This window comes from Nicotiana tomentosiformis, chromosome 4 (genome assembly GCF_000390325.3).
Source record: "Nicotiana tomentosiformis chromosome 4, ASM39032v3, whole genome shotgun sequence".
In the NCBI taxonomy this organism is placed as follows: Eukaryota; Viridiplantae; Streptophyta; class Magnoliopsida; order Solanales; family Solanaceae; genus Nicotiana; species Nicotiana tomentosiformis.
In genome coordinates, this window is record NC_090815.1 from 9,633,644 (window position 1) to 9,651,765 (window position 18,122).

An 18,122-nucleotide genomic window follows, 5' to 3' on the forward strand; every position below is an offset into this window, starting at 1 on the left:
CTTTCTCTGTTCAAAGTTCATTATTTATATTTTTTTATTTAATTAGTTTAGAATAAAATATTTTTAGGTTTAATTCTTGTTTAGATAATTAGGATAGTCTAATTTAGTTAATAGTTAATCATAAGTCCTCGTGGGTTCGACATCCGACTTTTAGTCACTTTATTACTTGACGACCGCGTATACTTGCGTGCGTGTGTTTGATCGCAACATAGGACCTACGTGAACCTAGTGCTCTGATACCATGTTGTCACGACCCAATTTGTCCTATAGGCCATGATGGCGCCTAACGTCGCCGCTACGTAAGCCTACGATGAAGTTACTACGTGATTTCTTCTTTTAACCAATTTCCAAGTAATTAAATCCCATTCGTTTAGAAATTTGAGAAATAGAGAGTCAAATGGTTAAAATGAAAACAACTGAATGCAAGCATAAATATGTAAATACCCTAAAACCGTAAAGTCTACTAGAGTGTGTGTCAAGATCTGGTGTCACAAGTGTATGAGCACTAGTAGAATATACAAAACTCTAAATACTATCTGAAAAAACATAGACAGAAAATAAGTACAAAAGAAAGGCTCTAGGTGCTGCAGAACGACTCAGGATGCAGCTCACCACTAGCCCTCCGGGTAACGCGAGTGTGCGCCGATATGTAGATCCTGCATGGTTAGTGCAAAAGTGTAGCGTGAGTACATAAACAACATGTACCATTAAGTATCAAGTCTAAACTCGAAGAAGTAGTGACGAGAGGTCGACATCGACACTTACGGTGGGCTATAAATAAAATGCAAAAATCATAAATAAGCATGGATTATGTAAGCAATTAATACCACACAGTAACAAGCAGTGAATAATACTTCCCTTAACTAACAATAATTTCGAATCAATTCATGTCCTTTAAATAATAGTGAATGCTCAAGCCATAAATTAATATCAAATAAAAGTTAGGCCCTGAGTATTATCACACACGATTTATGCCGAGATCGTACGACCCGATCCAGAAATATATTGTGCACTGCCGAGGGTCGAACGACACGAACCATAGATGCATCGATTAACCTACCGAGGTGAACGACCCTCTCCCATGAGAGTAGAGGAAATTTTACCTCGCTCGCAGAAATACTTGCGACGCGAGTGAACATAAAATTGTCAGAGTTCTCATAAAATCCTTAAATTGTTTCCAAACACAAGAAATCTAAACTAGAGACTTTAAATATTTAAATCCTTAATCTCAGCTCATTTCAAAGCAGTTAATGTGCATAACCAACATAACAATGCAAACAAGGCATGGTGTAAGCCTAAGACTACCCGAACATCACATAGAATACAGCTATGCACGGACACTCGTCACCTAGTGCGTACGTAGTTCCCTACACATAAAATTCACAGCAAAGATACACCTAAGGGGAAGAATTCCCTTTTACAAGGTTAGGCAGGAGACTTACCTCGTCTCAAAGCTTACTCTCCAGTCCACAACTGTGCTTTAAACCCTCAAATCGGTGACAAACTACTCGAAAGTAGTCAAATGTTATACTCCCTCCGTTTCAATTTACGTGAACCCATTTGACTGGGCACGAAGTTTAAGAAAAGAGAGAAGAATTTTGAACTTGTGGTGTAAAATGAGGCACATATATTTTGTGTGGCTATAAATCATTGCATAAAGGTAAATTATTTTCAAAAAAGGATAGAGGTCATTCTTTTTTGCACGGACTAAAAAGGAAATAGGTTCACATAAATTGAAACGGAGGGAGTATAAAATAATCAATACGTACTCAAAAGTTCATATTCTAGCTATTAAAGTGATTACCCAATCCCAATTGAAGAATTCTTAAAAATTCATCTAGGGCCCACGTGTCCGGATTCCGAAAATATTTTTGAAGAAAGTTGTTACTCATAACCTCACGAACTCAAATATATGATTTTCACTAAATTCTATAATCATTTTTGTGGTTAAATCTCATTTTTATCAAAACCTAGGTTTTTTTCATCTAAACCCATGATTTCACAAATTTTACATATTAAATCTATCCATAATCTATGTATTTAACTTACATTGTGTAGAAATTACATACCTCAAGGTGTTAGGTGAAAACCTGTCACGCCCCAAACTCGAGGAGCGCGACCGGCGCTCAACCGAGAGAACCCGGCCGAGCAAGCCTGTTAGATTTTCTTCTACCCAAATTCATCCATGAATAAAGAGGAGATGTACTTCATTAATCAAACACTGAAAAGATTTTATTAACAACTTTCTTTTCATTCCCATTAGCAGCCTCATTCATAATTTCCAAAAAAACATTACGAGTTTATAGAATTAATGAAAAACATGATTTCCAAATACTGACAGTTCTAGTTCAATTCCCAACTTCAACCACAATCCACAATCTGTCTAAGGAGCCTCTAAATACAATAGAAGAGTAATATGGAAATGCCAGTAACAAGGCCCCGGCTATACCTCAAAACACAGTACATGAGAAATAAAAGATACATGACCCCGAAATGAAGTGGGGCTCACCAAATCAGCTGAAAAGAATGCGCTGCTATCACTGATCAATGTCGCCTGCTGTAGAACCACCTGCATCCATTAAAGATGCAGTGCCCCCAGCAAAAAGGGACGTTAGTATTGTCGAATAGCACTAGTATGCATAGCTAAAAGTCCTCTTTCAAAATACAATGCCCATATAAGAAAAGGCAACACATAGAAATAGCAAGTCATAATCAACAATATCCGAATATTCAGTTAAAACATAATAATTTTCAAAATACAAACTTCATATACAATTTTCTTTGGGAGATCATTAGCACCGATATACCACCGTCTTTGTTAGAATAGAGTCTGATCACGCCCGATCGGCTAGGCCATCTCCCCACGAACAATGTGGTTTGACATGTGATGCGAAAGAAAGTTGTTATGCGCAATATGGCGTCTGATCTCCACCCGATCAGCTAGGCTGCCTTCTCACATATGCCTTGTGGGTTGACTTTTCCAATCCACAAAGGTTTCAGTTTTATCCCAATTAAGGGGAATAACATCAAAATTTCCCGAAGGTTCCAATTTCATCCCAAATAAGCGGAATAATCCCAATCCACCCCTACACCGGCACATGTAGTATCAGGTGTGGGCCTTATGACCCACCCTTCCTCGGTTGTGCTAATGATTCTCCCAAAAATATTTTTGATTTGATTTGCAAATAGAAATATCATAAATACAATTGTACTCACCTCAACATCTTTCACATTGTATAAATTCTCATTAGTATTTCCAGCCATTCACAACGACAATATTTCCTTGGTTCGTTTGGCCATTCACAAGATTCTTTATTCCTAGCACGATGGCCGTATTTCATATTCCACACTTTCACCTCTTTCAATTTCAAGATCACCATCAAATATCAAGATATATAATATCCCGGAAATCACAACTTTAAGTTCATTAGAAATGAACAATTTAAGCACAATAGATTTCTTTTCAAAAAATAGAGTAAAATAATTGGCAATTGATGCGCAAGTTCAAATCATCAACAAGTGACACCCCATTTATTCTTGAAATACATTTTCCCAAAAAATGACAATGTACAATTTCAACACATGAGTATATAGAACTCGAATCACACTGGATATATTTATAAAGCAAGGCATTAGTTAAAGCAGCCACTTATGGGCATGAATTGAATACAAAAACTTTTAGACAATTCTATTTTCTAAATCGTTTCCAAACAATCGAGTCGAGGCCCATTTCATATTCTTTATTTCATTCTCTCAAATCATTTGCACTACTAAGACAAGAGTGGGTTGCTCTAGTGGTAAGCACCATCCACTTCCAACCAAGAGGTTGTGAGTTCGAGTCACCCCAAGAGCAAGTTGTGGAGTTCTTGGAGGGATGGAGCCGAGGGTCTATCGAAAACAACCTCTCTACCCCAGGGTAGGGGTAAGGTCTGCGATATACTACCCTCCCCAGACTCCATTAGTGGGATTATACTGGGTTGTTGTTGTTGTAAATCATTTGCACTACTAGCCACAGTCGTAACTTAAATTCTTGGCACATTGACCACACACTATATCCCCCAATTCAATTATTTCATTTCCAACCACCTTTCTAGGTTATCAACAATAATACATTTCCAATCCATAGTTTAGGTACACATATGAACAATTATGAGTCTTAAGCATATCGAGTTTTTCTCACCCAATTGGTATACTAGTTTTCATTTAAAACACAACTCAAAGCCACACAATTTTAATATGCAAATCATACTTTGAACATCTATCTTTCGGCATAAGGCTCATTCGGAATAAAAAAGTTTATAGGGAGTAACCCGGAATATAGAAGTTAGAAATCTTTAGCCAATCATACTTGATCTTATGAAAACATTATGGATATCTATTCCAAGAGAGAAAGTTTAGCCAACATACCTTGCTTTGAGCTTTTCTTAAATTACTACAACGTTCCGAAAATTATAGCAATCCCAATACATTTTTAGACATAACAAAATTGAACCATTATTAGGAAGATATTCATGATCTCAGCTCATTTGAGCATTTTATCAAATACTAGGTGTGCAAATCTAACTACAAGGTTCTTCTACAAGATTTCCTTCACTCCACAACACAATCTTTACTTATTTGAGCTCAACAATCTTCCCACAAATCTTATTAGTACAAGCATGTATAAATAATTCTCTTATACCCAAGAATCATACTCCAAATCAACCATCTTTTACCCAAATTTGAAATTGGAAACTAGGGTATGGAACCTTACCTCTTAGATGAAGATCTTGTGATTAGCTTCCTTGATTCTTGAAGATTGGTGCAAGATTGGATGATTATAATATTTGGTTACCTCCATCTCTCTCTAAAATGCTCTCACCTCTCTCTAAAACCCTCATAAAAACACCCCAAAATAAGCCCCAAAGGCTATTTATCAAAATGGGGTCGGGTTATGAAAATAGAAAAATTAACACTCCGAAAGTAGGTCTGCGGTCACATAATGGACCGCAGAATGGGTATGCGGGTCAAAAAATACACCGCAAAATCGATGCCCAGAAATGGGCTTCACTGGACAGGTCTGCGACCATTTTGCAGTCGCATAACTACTTCTGCGATCGCAGAATTGGTCGCAGAATCACATTTTTCCAGCCTTTGGTAATTTGGTCATAACTTCTTATAGGAATGTCCAAATGATGAACGATTTGAAGAGTTGGAAACTAGACTCAAAGGGATTTAATTTGATAGGTAATTAAACATATAACTCTTCATATCAAGAGAGTTATGATCGTTTGAAGTTAGGTCTTATGCGAACTCACTTGAAACTTTATCCCATCATAAAATTTTCAACTTGATTTAGCCTTGGGGCCCTTCTTAGACCATAAACCATTCTTAATGAACCTCCTACATATATTATCATGATCAATTGATATAATTCATATAATAGTCCTTGTCTATACACAAAATAATATAATTAGCGCATATCGACTTTCTTAATAGCGCTTAAGTACTTCGAAATTTTCCGGGGTGTTACAAAACCCCTCTCTAAGAGCTCCAAAAATCGCCCCAAGAAGTGAAATAAATGAACCCCAAATGCCCAACCCCGACTTAAATTAAGTTCTTCCTTCAGCATTTTTCGCACCTGCTGTGCCCCTGCCGTATTTGCGGTGCTAGGTCCGCTTCTGCGGAGTTCCTCAAACCCAGCGAGGGCCACTTCTACGGATGGGATTTCTGCTTCTGCGACGAGCATGCCGCTCCTGCGGCTTGAGCCGCTTCTGTATCCTCCCTAATCGCACATGCGGCAAGTGTTCCCCTCCTGCGGCTTGAGCCGCTTCTGCGTCCTCCCCAATCTCACTTGTGCATTCGCAGTTACGCACGAAAACCCGCATTTGCGGTCCATGGACAAATATTCCAAAGCCGCTTCTTTGACCAAACCCACGCACCTGCAAGCTCGCACCTGCGGCCCAAAGCTCGCAGGTGCAGGTACACCAGAACTAGTGCACCAACAGCCCTTTTGAGTCTTAACTCAATCCGTGCATCGTCCGAAAGGCATCCGGGGCCCCCGAGGCCCCATCCGAATGTACCAGCAAGTTTGAAATCATAAAACAAACCCGCTCGAACCCTCGGAATGCATAAAACAACATCAAAACTAAGAATCACACCTCAAACCTGATTGAATCACCTTAGGAACTTCAAGTTCTTCAACTTACTCCGAGCGCGCCGAAACATACTTAAACTACTCGGAATGAAACCAAAATTTGCGTGCAAGTCTCAAATCACCATACGGAACTATTCCCGAGCTCAGATTCCGAACGGACCTCGATAATACAAAAACCTACTCAAAAAAATTAAAGAACTTTAAAACCTTTAAATAGTCAACTTTCACTATTAAGCGCCGAAATGTTCCCAGGTCGTCCAAAACTCGATTCGAACATACGTCCAAGTCCAAAATAATCATACTCTATTGGAACTATTGAATCTTGATTCCAGTGTCATTTATGTCACGACCCAAACTGCAGGGTCGCGATGGGCACCCCGGTGCCTTACACAACCGAGTACTAACGTAACATATCTTTCTTATCATATTATCATGGGTAAGTGGGCCAGAAGGGCCGTCATGAGATAATAGGAATAAAACATAAGGTAATACTAGACATAGGGTGACCCAACATGATATAGAAACTTATACATGTGACGTACGGGCCTATAAAGACGACATGATCATTTGTATACTCAAAACGTAGGCCGATAAGGCCATACAAGTATCCGTATACATGACATTTGTCTACAAGCCTCTAAGAGTACATAAATGTCATAAAGGTCGGGACAGGGCCCCGCCATACTAGTCAATACATATTCAAATCATACTGACCAAATAGGCAACTCTGGAGCAAGTGGAGTGCACAAATACCTTCCGCTGAGCTGATAGCCTACTAGGAGAACTCTCAACCTGTCTATCGAGACCTGCTGGCATGAAACACAGCATCCCCATGCAAAAGGGACGTTAGTACAAATAAAGTATCGAGTATGTAAGGCATGAAGGCAGTATATAAAAGACATAAAAGAAACATGGAGTAAAGAACTCAACCTATAAGTCTGAATAGCTCTGTAAATGATGAAACATTTATAATGTTATGCATGTGCGTTTAAATGTCATACCATGCAAAGGTATATGCGTACATAACATCATCAAGCCTCTGAGGTCATCCCATCATATCATCTTAGCCACTGTGGGCAAAATCATCAATGTATACCAGCTGATCAGGTGGTGGTGCGTATATAATGCCATAACCTTTTCCCATATCCTATATACATATAATATACGCGTATATAACGCCATCTGATCATGGGTCAATGTACATGTATAAATGAATGCAATGCATAATGAAGTAAGTCAGTAAGATTTCTCGGAATATCATAAGATAAATATGCCTTCGGATAAACTTTAGCAACTTACGTATTTTTCTTATACCCATGAATAGAAGATATAATAATAGGACACATGGGGAATCAAGAACATAGGCACCCCTAGTACTTCATTAATATAGCCATTTATGAAAGTTCTGCATTTGCACGTTTCATTTGTATCATATGGATCATGCCAAAAGGAAAGAATGGATAGCCTTAACATACCTCAAGTCGGCAATTCAACAACAAGCTTATGACAACTAGCACGCCAACCCTATAACAAAGAAATACGTGTACAACTTAGATGTCGGTGGTATATCACGTATCTCAAATGATAACTCGATTCTAAAATAAAACGGGCAGCATTTCCCCTGATTTCACTGCTCCCTCAAGCCTACTATAGTCGAGATATAAACAAAATACAATAAGCAACTCAAAAACAACCCAAATACAATTTGGGACCTTCAATACAATAAAAAACCCCAAATATACCATACCATACCCAATCAATAAGTTATTAATTAGCCTGAAATTACAACGACGAGCGACCAGCCTACTACCCTACTAGATGTGGCATTTCTACACGCCCTTCATCCGTCCAAACTACATAAATCAGTAGCACAATAGGCCAACACGAGTGGACTACAAAACAGTCCACTAAAAGTGAAATAAATCGAACTCACAGCTTCCAATCACCGTCCCGTGAGTTCTAAATATTAGGAAACCAAATTATCAACCTTTCTTGATATTTAAACAATTAAATACAGAAATTAGATATTTCATAACTATGAAGTACCTTACAAAACTTGAACTACAAATAAAAAAGAGAGGAGGTCTAATGATACTTACATCAAAGGGATCGTTCTGATGTTATCGCTTCTCGATTTCATACCCGGGATGTTAGTATTATTTGAAACACTATTAGAGAGCTCAAGGATAGGTTTTATGGTGTTCTCTGGTCGGGTTCTATGTAAAAATGAAGAGAGAGACGAGTTAAGACTTATATATCAACTTTTGAAAAGTCAAAGAGGTGTTAGCTTGGCACCCTCTCATTGGCCCATCTTGTGACGCTTATATCTTTTTATCCGGATGCCGTATGTATGAACGGTTAAGAGCGTTGGAAACTAAATTATAAAACCTTCAATTTGGTATATAATATGTCCCAAAAATACCTCATATATCACACGAAATTTATTTCTCAAAAAGCTCTGTTACAAGGTAAATCATTAGTTGGTTTTTCCGTAACTTAAATCAGATTTTTCCCAAACTTTAAATTTTCTATCCAAACATCATATATAGTCATATTATGAGTTTAAACGTATTTAAATCATGATTAACAAGTCTCATATTTATTATACGTCACCTTGGGACGCATAAGGTGTAACAGTTTACTCAGAATGTTGACCGAAGTCAAACTTAGCCTTTTAAAGCCAAACTGAGGAACCAAGTGTTTCAATTTCAACCCGAACCCTTCCAAATCCCTAACTAACCATCCCCAAAAGTCATAAAACAGTAAGAGTACATACTGTGAGCCTTGTTTAAGGGAACGAGGTTCTAGAAAGCAAAACGACTGGTCGGGTCGTTACACATATGTTGCTAAATTATCCAAAAGTTCAACCCTTTCTTAAGTAAGTGTTGACGTAAGATTAATTTACATGGACTACTATTTAATTCGGTTGATGCAACTAAAAAAATTTTAAATGTGTCGCTCAGTGACTTCGTTAGTCAATTTGGCCATGATGATGTATATTCTACATTTGAGGCATGGTATGAAGAGTGTGTAAGTGCATCTTATATACTATCTCACATGTGAATGTACATACTTGGTCACTTGTGATTTATTTAACACTACATATAGGTTAATAATCCAAACAACAGTGTTAATCAATTTTTGATATATATATATATATATATATATATATATATATATATATATATATATATATCTCCAAGTATAAAAACAAAAGCAATAACAGTGGGGTGTGTTTCAAAGGTGGTGAAGGCAACCGGGATGGAGAAAATGATTATTATGGTGTGATCAAAGAAATTCTAGAATTATCATATTCAGGTTGGCCAAATAAGAAGACCATACTTTTCCGATGCAAGTGGTTTGACCCAACACCTAGAAGAGGTATAAATGTACACTCACAGTACAACATAATTGAGGTTAATAAAAAGAAGGAGTATGATCGCTATGATCATTTTATAATTGTAGAAAAAGTTAGGCAAGTATATTATGCTCCATATCCATTACGGAGGGATAAGGCTGATTGGTTGGTTGTAATCAAGACTAAGCCTGTTGGTAGGGTGGAAGTTAAGAATGTGCTAGGTATTAGTTACCAAAACGATACCTCAAGTGTTAATCAAATGGTGGATGATCAGTTAGAAAATGGCTTGGAGCATCCTCAACGCATATTAGAAGAAGTTGATATAAATGAGGACGAAGAATCACCTGATGAAAATGAAATAAATGAAGAGGAAGAATTTTCGGACAAGGAAGGAAACTTCGAAGACGACTAGCATGTTAGTTTTTTTAAGCGCTCTCAACTTATATAGATTTATATTCTCAATTCTAACATTTTCTTTAATTTATGCAGATGACCGATAGGGGTCGAGGTAAGTCTAGGAAGGATAAGAGAATATTGATCATGAGTATAGTGCTACACCCTCGCTTCCTTCCACTCCACACTTGCATCCCTCCGCTACAAATGGCCGACATCAATCTTCTAGGCACACATCTTTTCCGCCACATCCATCTACTCATCAGACTACCTACCATTCACCCTCCCAGTAGTATTCTTATCATTCTCCACCACATGGCTATACCTCGCTTCCTCCACATGATCCTACATATAGTTACATGGGTCCACCGTGTCAGCAGTCACAGGGCCATGTGGTGATACGCCCGTCATCTACTCTATTTGCTTCACCACCAGCTGGATCACATCCATCTAGATTTCAGCCACCCGGATCACAATAGTGGTCTGGATCGCAGCAGGGGTCTAGATCGCATCCATCTTCATCAGTGACCTCGTCTCCCTCTCCACGGAGTTCGTCTCCTAGCATTTCTAGACTTCGCCTTCAGGATAGTAGCGCTGAGCCAGATGCCTCCCCTTCTACGCACGCTTCAGATTCATCGGAGGATGATGATCCAGAGGAAGTGTGGTATGATCGTAATCATAGTATAATCATCGGGCTTGAGGGCAATAGGTAAGATTTATTTATTACTTATTTGTTTTTGCTGAATTATAATAGCTAGTCTTGTTTATTTAATGTAATTGCTATGTTGCAGGTTCATACCTGATCATCAAACTACAAAGATAATCACTGAAGCTCTTGGCCGGTTGTATGATGTACCCTATGTGACTTGGAGTGAATTTCCACCGGAGCTCGTGGAGCAAATTTTCAACCAATTTAAGGTTTTAATATAATTCTTATCTATTTAAGTATTACATTAATAATATTTTCATCTAATGTTACACACTTCATTTGCAGACTAAGTGTGCTTAGGAGGACAGGCATAACAATGTCATTCTTGCAATTTTTGAGTTCAAATGTCGTAAGAGACTATCTAATTCCTTCTGTTATGCTCAGAAGAAGAGCAAGAAGCCTTCATGGGTTCTATCGCATTTATGGGAGGATCTGCTGAGGCAGTAGACCATTGAGAAATTCGAGAAGATGAGTGAACAAGGAAAGAAGGCCCGAGCATCTGAGAAGGGTGGCTCCTTGCACTATGTGGGTGCAAGGAGCATGGGGACTGCGAGAAAACTATTGGTAATTCCTTAAAATATTTAAATCTATTTTATCGAACTATATTTATATATTTTAATTTAATTTAACATGTTGTATTATATTTGTAGGAAAAAAATATGGGAGGAAGATGACTCATGGTGAGTTCTTCATGGAGACTCACATCCGGAAGAATAAGGCACTGACAGATCCAACTAGATGGGCCGAGGACCGGGCGGAGACTACATATGTAAGTTTCATAACTATTATAACTTGAAATTAATATTTATAATATTATATAGTTAATAATTTTCTATCTTCTAAATAAAGGGTCGCTACAAGACTAATGTGGAGGAGTACACTCAGAGCTTGCCACCGAATGAGCAAGGCGAGCGACCACCCCTTTTAGACGAAGAAGCGCAAAAGATATGGTTGGATTTTGTCGGTGGTCCTAAAAAGAGGACAGCATACGGCCTTCCAGAGAGATCAATTCGGCGCTACAGGGCTGGATTGCAAGGTATAGGGACTTCCGCCCAGGGCGAGGCAATTGATAGGTCGACTCTCTCGGCTATGGAGAAGGAGATCGCAAAGCTGAGAGCATAGCTTGAAGAGACAAAGGCTAGAGAAGAAAAAAGAGATAAGCAATTTGATACCCTTCAAGTTCAACGAGAAACAAATGACCAACAATTTAATGTCTTTCAAGGTCAGTTGGCCAATCTTCTTGCTAGTTGTGCTTTCCCGATTCCCCGGTCCGGTGAGTCTTCCCCAAATGCTAATCCTTCTCGTCGTGATCCTTCGAACCATGTCGACGATGAAGCTTCTAGTAGTGAAGATGGAGATGGAGATGATGTAGTACAAAACACTCATTGAATGATGTTTGGACTTTTAACTTGTGAAACGTTTTGTTGTTAGGTATTTTGAAACTCTATAAATATTGTTAATATAGTTTTGATAGTTGTTGTTATTGTTGTTGTTGTTGTTATTTGTTGAATGACGACAATGTAATGCTGCCATTATAGGTGATTGGCTGTTGGCAGGTGGTGCAGCTGTAAAACATCTGTATTCTGCCAAAACCTTACCTAAAAAACCGACCGCCTACCGACCGAAGTCGGTCGGAAATGTTCAATTGAGTTTTCCAGAAATTTAAATTTATTGACCGACTTCGGTCGGAATTTTTTATTTTAAATTTTAAATATTTTAATAATACCGATCGACTTCGGTCGGAATTTTTGATTTTAAATTTTAAATATTTTAATATTGCCCACCGAGTTTGGTCAGAAATGAACAATTTTAAAAAAATAAATAATTAAAATTTTGACTGAAGTCGGTCGCTAATTTAAAAATAATTAAAAATTATTTTCAGGAATACCGACCGAATTCGGTCGGTAAATTTATTTTGTGTCAGATTATTTGGTCAAATTGCGTTGAAAATTGCCGACTGACTTCAGTCGGAAATATCGACCGTCTGCGATCGCCTCGAATTAGTGATCATTATTTTTTCGATGAATTGAAAACGGTGGGAAATTTATCGATTTTTGTTCAATTCTGACCGATTTCAGTTAGTTTTTCTGGATGCTTTTTGCTAGTTTTCTAGTAGTGGAAAGTGACAAGTGCTTCGGTTCATGCACAACTGAATCTTACTGTTGCTGGCCCGAGGTGTCCAAATCATTCTACGTTCACGCACTCCAAGGGATATGATGCAGTCTACCATCATGTAAAAATTGATTTCAGGTCTCGAACCCGTGACCTATGCACCGGAAGGCAATGATTGGAACTTGATATGAATATCGGCAGTCATAACACTCTCAGCAGTTCCGGCCATCTCTGGATTTCTTCTCTCGCCCCTTTTGTTTTAATTGCACTTCAGTTAGGACTTTATGCTTAGAAACTTTAACATGCCAAGAGTTTTTGTTCTATAGGTGTTTGAGAAAATTCTTCAACGAATTGTGCTTTCTACTACATTTCTCATGTATCTCACTGTATTTTTCTATTGCTTGCTGTTATTTTGGGTTGCATTTTGACAAGGATGCCCTGTAAATACTGGCTTTGTAGCTTAAGTATTGGTTTCTCACCATGTCCAACTCTTTTTCCCTGCGTCTTCATCTCTGCGTTCTTGAGTTATTTCTTCGATTTTCTGCACCTATTGATAGTTGGTCTTCTTTCGCCGTTGATTAGCTGTTCAGATGAGCTTCAACTTTGTTCGTTTTGTTTCTTTTTTCTCGGTTATTTTTGTTCGTCTGAGGCATCTAGGTGTGTATTTGGTTCTACTGATAAAATTTGACAGTACTAATTTTATGAGGTTTAAGCTGAACTATTGGCTCTAAATTCCAAAAAGATTGGAACTTTTTAACAGAGCATACATAAGATATCTTTTAGGATAATAATACAGAGTTGTACTCACTAGTAGAACATAGAAAGAACTGAAATGAAAATCAAAACTTTGATGCCTTAAAATTGAACATATCAGATGGTGTGTATATTAATTGTTTGTCGATATACAGTAGTTACAGACGCTCATGCATATTGTATGATATGATAAACCCTGGGGCAGGTTTGGGGGGTAATACTTGTAATTGACATCTCAGACTTGAATTTTGGGTATTGATCTAGCTAATGCAGATTGTTGAAGATTTAAGGCATGACTCTGGGTTTAAAGCATCCACATCCAAAAGATTCATTCTGGGGTTGATTTTGATCTTGGGAATGACTTTGAATTGGCTTTGGACTGTCACCAGCACTGGCTTGGGGAGAAGGAGATTCAAACATCTGCAGCTCAACCATTTCCTTGCCTTCACATATTATCTTGACCTCACAGAATTCAGGTGCATTTAGTAATATCTCATCCGCTGTTCCGCCTCCTTTTCTTGACTTTAGTTTCCTTAAAACGCATCAAAAAGAAATACTTAAGAGCAGTGCCGTAGCTAGGAATCTCATTAACGGTGTTCAAACTTTAAAGAAATTAATTTTTTTCGATGGATGGGTGCACCAAATTTGTTAAATCTAAAGAACTATAAAACTATAGTTTTTTCACAAAATTTAAGTTTTAAGAGCTATATATTGAGAAGTTTTTTAGAGTGAAAAAGTGTCAAATAGATCTCATACAGTGGTCTCCGTTTAATTTTGGCAAATAAAAATATTTAGATAGGGATTTGAACCCATGAAAATCACCTCACTTTGAACACCCTAGACCATTAGACTACCTCACTCAACTATGTTAAAGGTTTTCAAGATGTAATATATACTCATATAAAGTAGTATTTAAACTGTATAGAGCAATATAATTTTCCAATGAAGGGTGTTCGCTTGACCACCCTTGAGATAGCGTGGCTATGCCACTGCTTAAGAGAGAAGTGAATTAAGATTAACAAGATTCGGAAATGAGGAAGTAGCTAGTAGGGGACCATGCATTCTAAAATTTAAGTGAGATTTCATACTTGAGATTGGCTTTAGAGGTGCCCAAGATCAGCCTTCTTATGTTGCAGATGGGAATAAGGTCCAGTATTGCTTTTGCTTCTGTGTCACTCTCTATAAGTATGGTGTCAACTTTAACCTGTTGTTGAATGCTTTTTACATGGTTAGCCTCAAAGTCTTATATAGCCTTATGCTATATTTGTTTATCAAAATAATGTGTACCTTTGTAGCAGCACATGCATCAAAACACTTTTGAAGGAACTGCCTCCTCTTGCCTCTTTCTTGAGCCATGTGGTTCTCCTTCTGCTCAGCACTCACTTGGCTTATTGGAATCATTCCCACTGGTGTTATCATCACAAATAACAATTTGTCAATGTTGAAGTCTCACCTAGATTACAACAAACTAATCCAATCCAAAATCAGATGTCTGTTTCTCCAGCATGAAATGAAAGGAGATTCTGGACTAAGTAGAGCTTTTTTATACTCTCAGGCACAATTGTCACAAAATCCGTAGGCCTTGAGCCATGATAACTGGCAGCCCAGTGCATAAAACTTCCCGCATTTCAGCACCTAGAGATGGACCTAGAATTTGGCGGTCGCGGGGACACCATGACATTCAATATTAGTTTTAATTATCAATGCTCATAAAGATTGATACGGAGACCTATGCATTATTCTGACTATTTCTTGAAAACATTTGCAAGTATTTGCTGAGATTTTCGGGTGCCAGTAACCCCTCAACTTATAGTGTGCGTCCGCCTTTGGTTGTACCCCTAAGGGTGTGATGTATACAACCTACCTTAATGAAACCATTAGTACTTTGAGCCATGATCTGTGCCAAAATTCTTGTCGGCGGTACTGTATCATGTGCTCAATTGAGCAAGTGATTTCATAGGCAAGTAACTCATTCCATCAGTTCCTCGGGTATCAATTATGATTTCATTGACAGAATTATCAATTTTTAACTAATCAAAATCATCATTCAAAACTTGGCTTTTGCATCAAATATATCAATCTAAACAATCGTATAACCATTCCAACCTCAGTTGTTGACTTTACAAGTCAACCCAATGAACATATACACAATAGGTAGAGATAGACAAGATAAAACAACAATAACAACAACAACACAAACCTAGTGTAATCCAATCTCACAAGTGGGATCTGGAGAGGGTAGTGTGTACGTAAACCGTTACTCCTACCTATAGAAAAATAGAGAGGTTGTTTCCGATAGACACTCGGCTCGAGAAAGATACAAAAATTAAAGAGAAAAATTGAGGGAGAGAGAGAGAGAGCTTACAAGGAGTAGGGATGTACTTGGTCTGAGGATAGATATGAATGAGGAAAAGAATGGTAGAAGAGGGATCAGCCACAACATGTTTAAGAGTCCAAAGAAGAGCATCCATACTTGACTCTTTGCTAATCTTGTTATTATCCCCAACAGCAACATAAACAACAGCATGATCACCATTGTTGTGGAAATCAAAGGAATATAAGCTACCTTCTACTTCACCTTCTTTAATGGAGGCTAACCCTCCTCTGTTATCATTGATCTCCAACAACTCACTTGCCACAACATAACCACCATTTATATCATCATCTTCTATTTCTTCAATCTCATTCCCTAAACTACTGTTGCTGCTGCTGCTTCCTACTGTATCATAACTCCCATTAATGTTTCTGTTGAGGCTGTTGTTGGCAGTGATCATCTTTGTATTTTGTCTTTGAATTTATTGTATCTTAGCTCTAGTAAGGTAGAGGTTTGAAAATATTTTTATTGATAGAAGAGAGAATCAATAGAGTCGAACCACATAACAACTCACAGTTCGATTTGATACTTGGAAAAGCCACATTACTTGTTTTAAGTAACGTAAAAATTGATCCTTCTTCCTCTAGGTATTAACTAATCATTTAACCAAGTGCATTTAGCGCTTTTAAAGCATGAGTGTCAACAGATAATATTAGATCAATTCTAACAAATATACACATAAAATACCTAGTTTGGCGAAAAGACCATGGGTTCGCGTGCCCCATAAAATAGACTATAAATACGCCTCTGGAAAAGAGGTTTGGTACAACAGTAAAGTTATTTTCGTGTGATCTATAAGTCACATTTTCGAGTCATGAAATCGTCCACTAATATTTCATTAGGGTATAAGTTGACTACATCACACTTTTGGAGTGTAATACTTCCCGATTACTACATGAATACGGGATACTTCGTACACAACAACCCTTTAATCTCGCATACGCTATAAACATATTGTAATTTCACACATCGTCGGCTCCTTTTCGGACATCTCAATGTGCCAACCTAGCCAGCCACTTTGACTTTTCCATCTACGTCGATTTCATTATGGTCCACCGATTTTATTTTTCACTCTCTATATTCAAGTCTAAGACAAGAAAGGAGAGCTACGTGATAAATTAAACACTTCTTGTACAAGAAAAAAAGTTAAAAACAACTCTTGCAACTTGTCATATGTAATTTGTTGGTCTTTGCTACTTTTTTTTTTGTTTCTACTGCATTATTTCCTGTCAATAATAGAACTTGGCTTTTGGTTCATACATTAGCACATGGTACAATGATGCATGACGTCGCGAGAATAGTCAGAGACAGACTCATGATTTTAATGCAGTAAGGGCACCAATATTTTGTTTAACCAGTGTCCTATAAATGCTTTTAGAGTTCAAATATCAATTTATTTAAATTAATCATTTTCAAGATATATGCATATATGTATACAAAAATTTCTATAGGGGTTTACGAGGTTCGGTGACCCCTTAATGTTATACATAAGTTTGTCTCTATGTGAAATATAATACAGTCAAACCTCCTTATAGCAGTCTCATTTGTTCCGAATATTTTTAGATGTTATAACGAAGTGATGTTATAGAGAACATATATTATAACATAACATAACAATTTGTTCCAAGAAAAAATTGACTTTTATAGTGAAGTTTGTTATATATAAATTTGTTATAAAGACATATGATTCTACTAAAAAATAGTTTAATGTCAGAAGGTGGTGGTATGGAGGAAATGTCAAGAGAATATGCGAATACGTACGAGTATCTCGGCGCCCATTGAGCGATGTAGTCCAAGTCTAAGGTCAAATATTTGAGTACAAGAAAAATGATCCTATAAACTTTTCTGAATTTTATTCACATATCTTTTCTATTAATTTCCTTATTGCTTCTCTGTGAAAAGTTAGCATAACAAAAACGACGTTTAAAATAGCTAAAAAAAAAATAAAATCTCCCCAATCTCTCCCACACAAGTCACAATTAGTATTAAGAGCATATTTGGAAAGTCACCTAAGAATTGAATTTGGGTGTAATTGAATATAATTATACAATTTGGCACGTTTGTCTTGCCAAGTAATTACTTGGTTAGCATGTAATTTGGTGTAATTGGAGAGATGTAATTACACTCTCCAATTCTCAAGATGGATGTGAGAATTGATGGTAATTACATTGTGTAATTACAAAGTTACATTCTAATTTCTTTCCTTTTTTTTATATTTATTCATTTTCTTTATAAATTTTTATTTTTATTTTACTTTTACTTTTTAGTTTCTTTTTAAATTTTAAAA

At 37.3% G+C, this 18,122-nt stretch overlaps 1 protein-coding gene across 1 annotated transcript; it reads right to left on the reverse strand.

Moving 5' to 3' along the window:
- Positions 1–13,536: 13,536 nt before the first annotated feature.
- LOC104111757 (U-box domain-containing protein 52-like) lies at positions 13,537–16,389 on the reverse strand. The gene is made up of 4 exons (XM_009621526.4): positions 15,827–16,389; positions 14,749–14,867; positions 14,550–14,665; positions 13,537–13,993 (listed from the first exon to the last, which is right to left on the reverse strand). The coding sequence occupies exons 1-4, from the start codon at positions 16,233–16,235 to the stop codon at positions 13,747–13,749; spliced, it is 891 nt and encodes a 296-aa protein (XP_009619821.1). The 5' UTR covers positions 16,236–16,389; the 3' UTR covers positions 13,537–13,746.
- Positions 16,390–18,122: the final 1,733 nt, after the last annotated feature.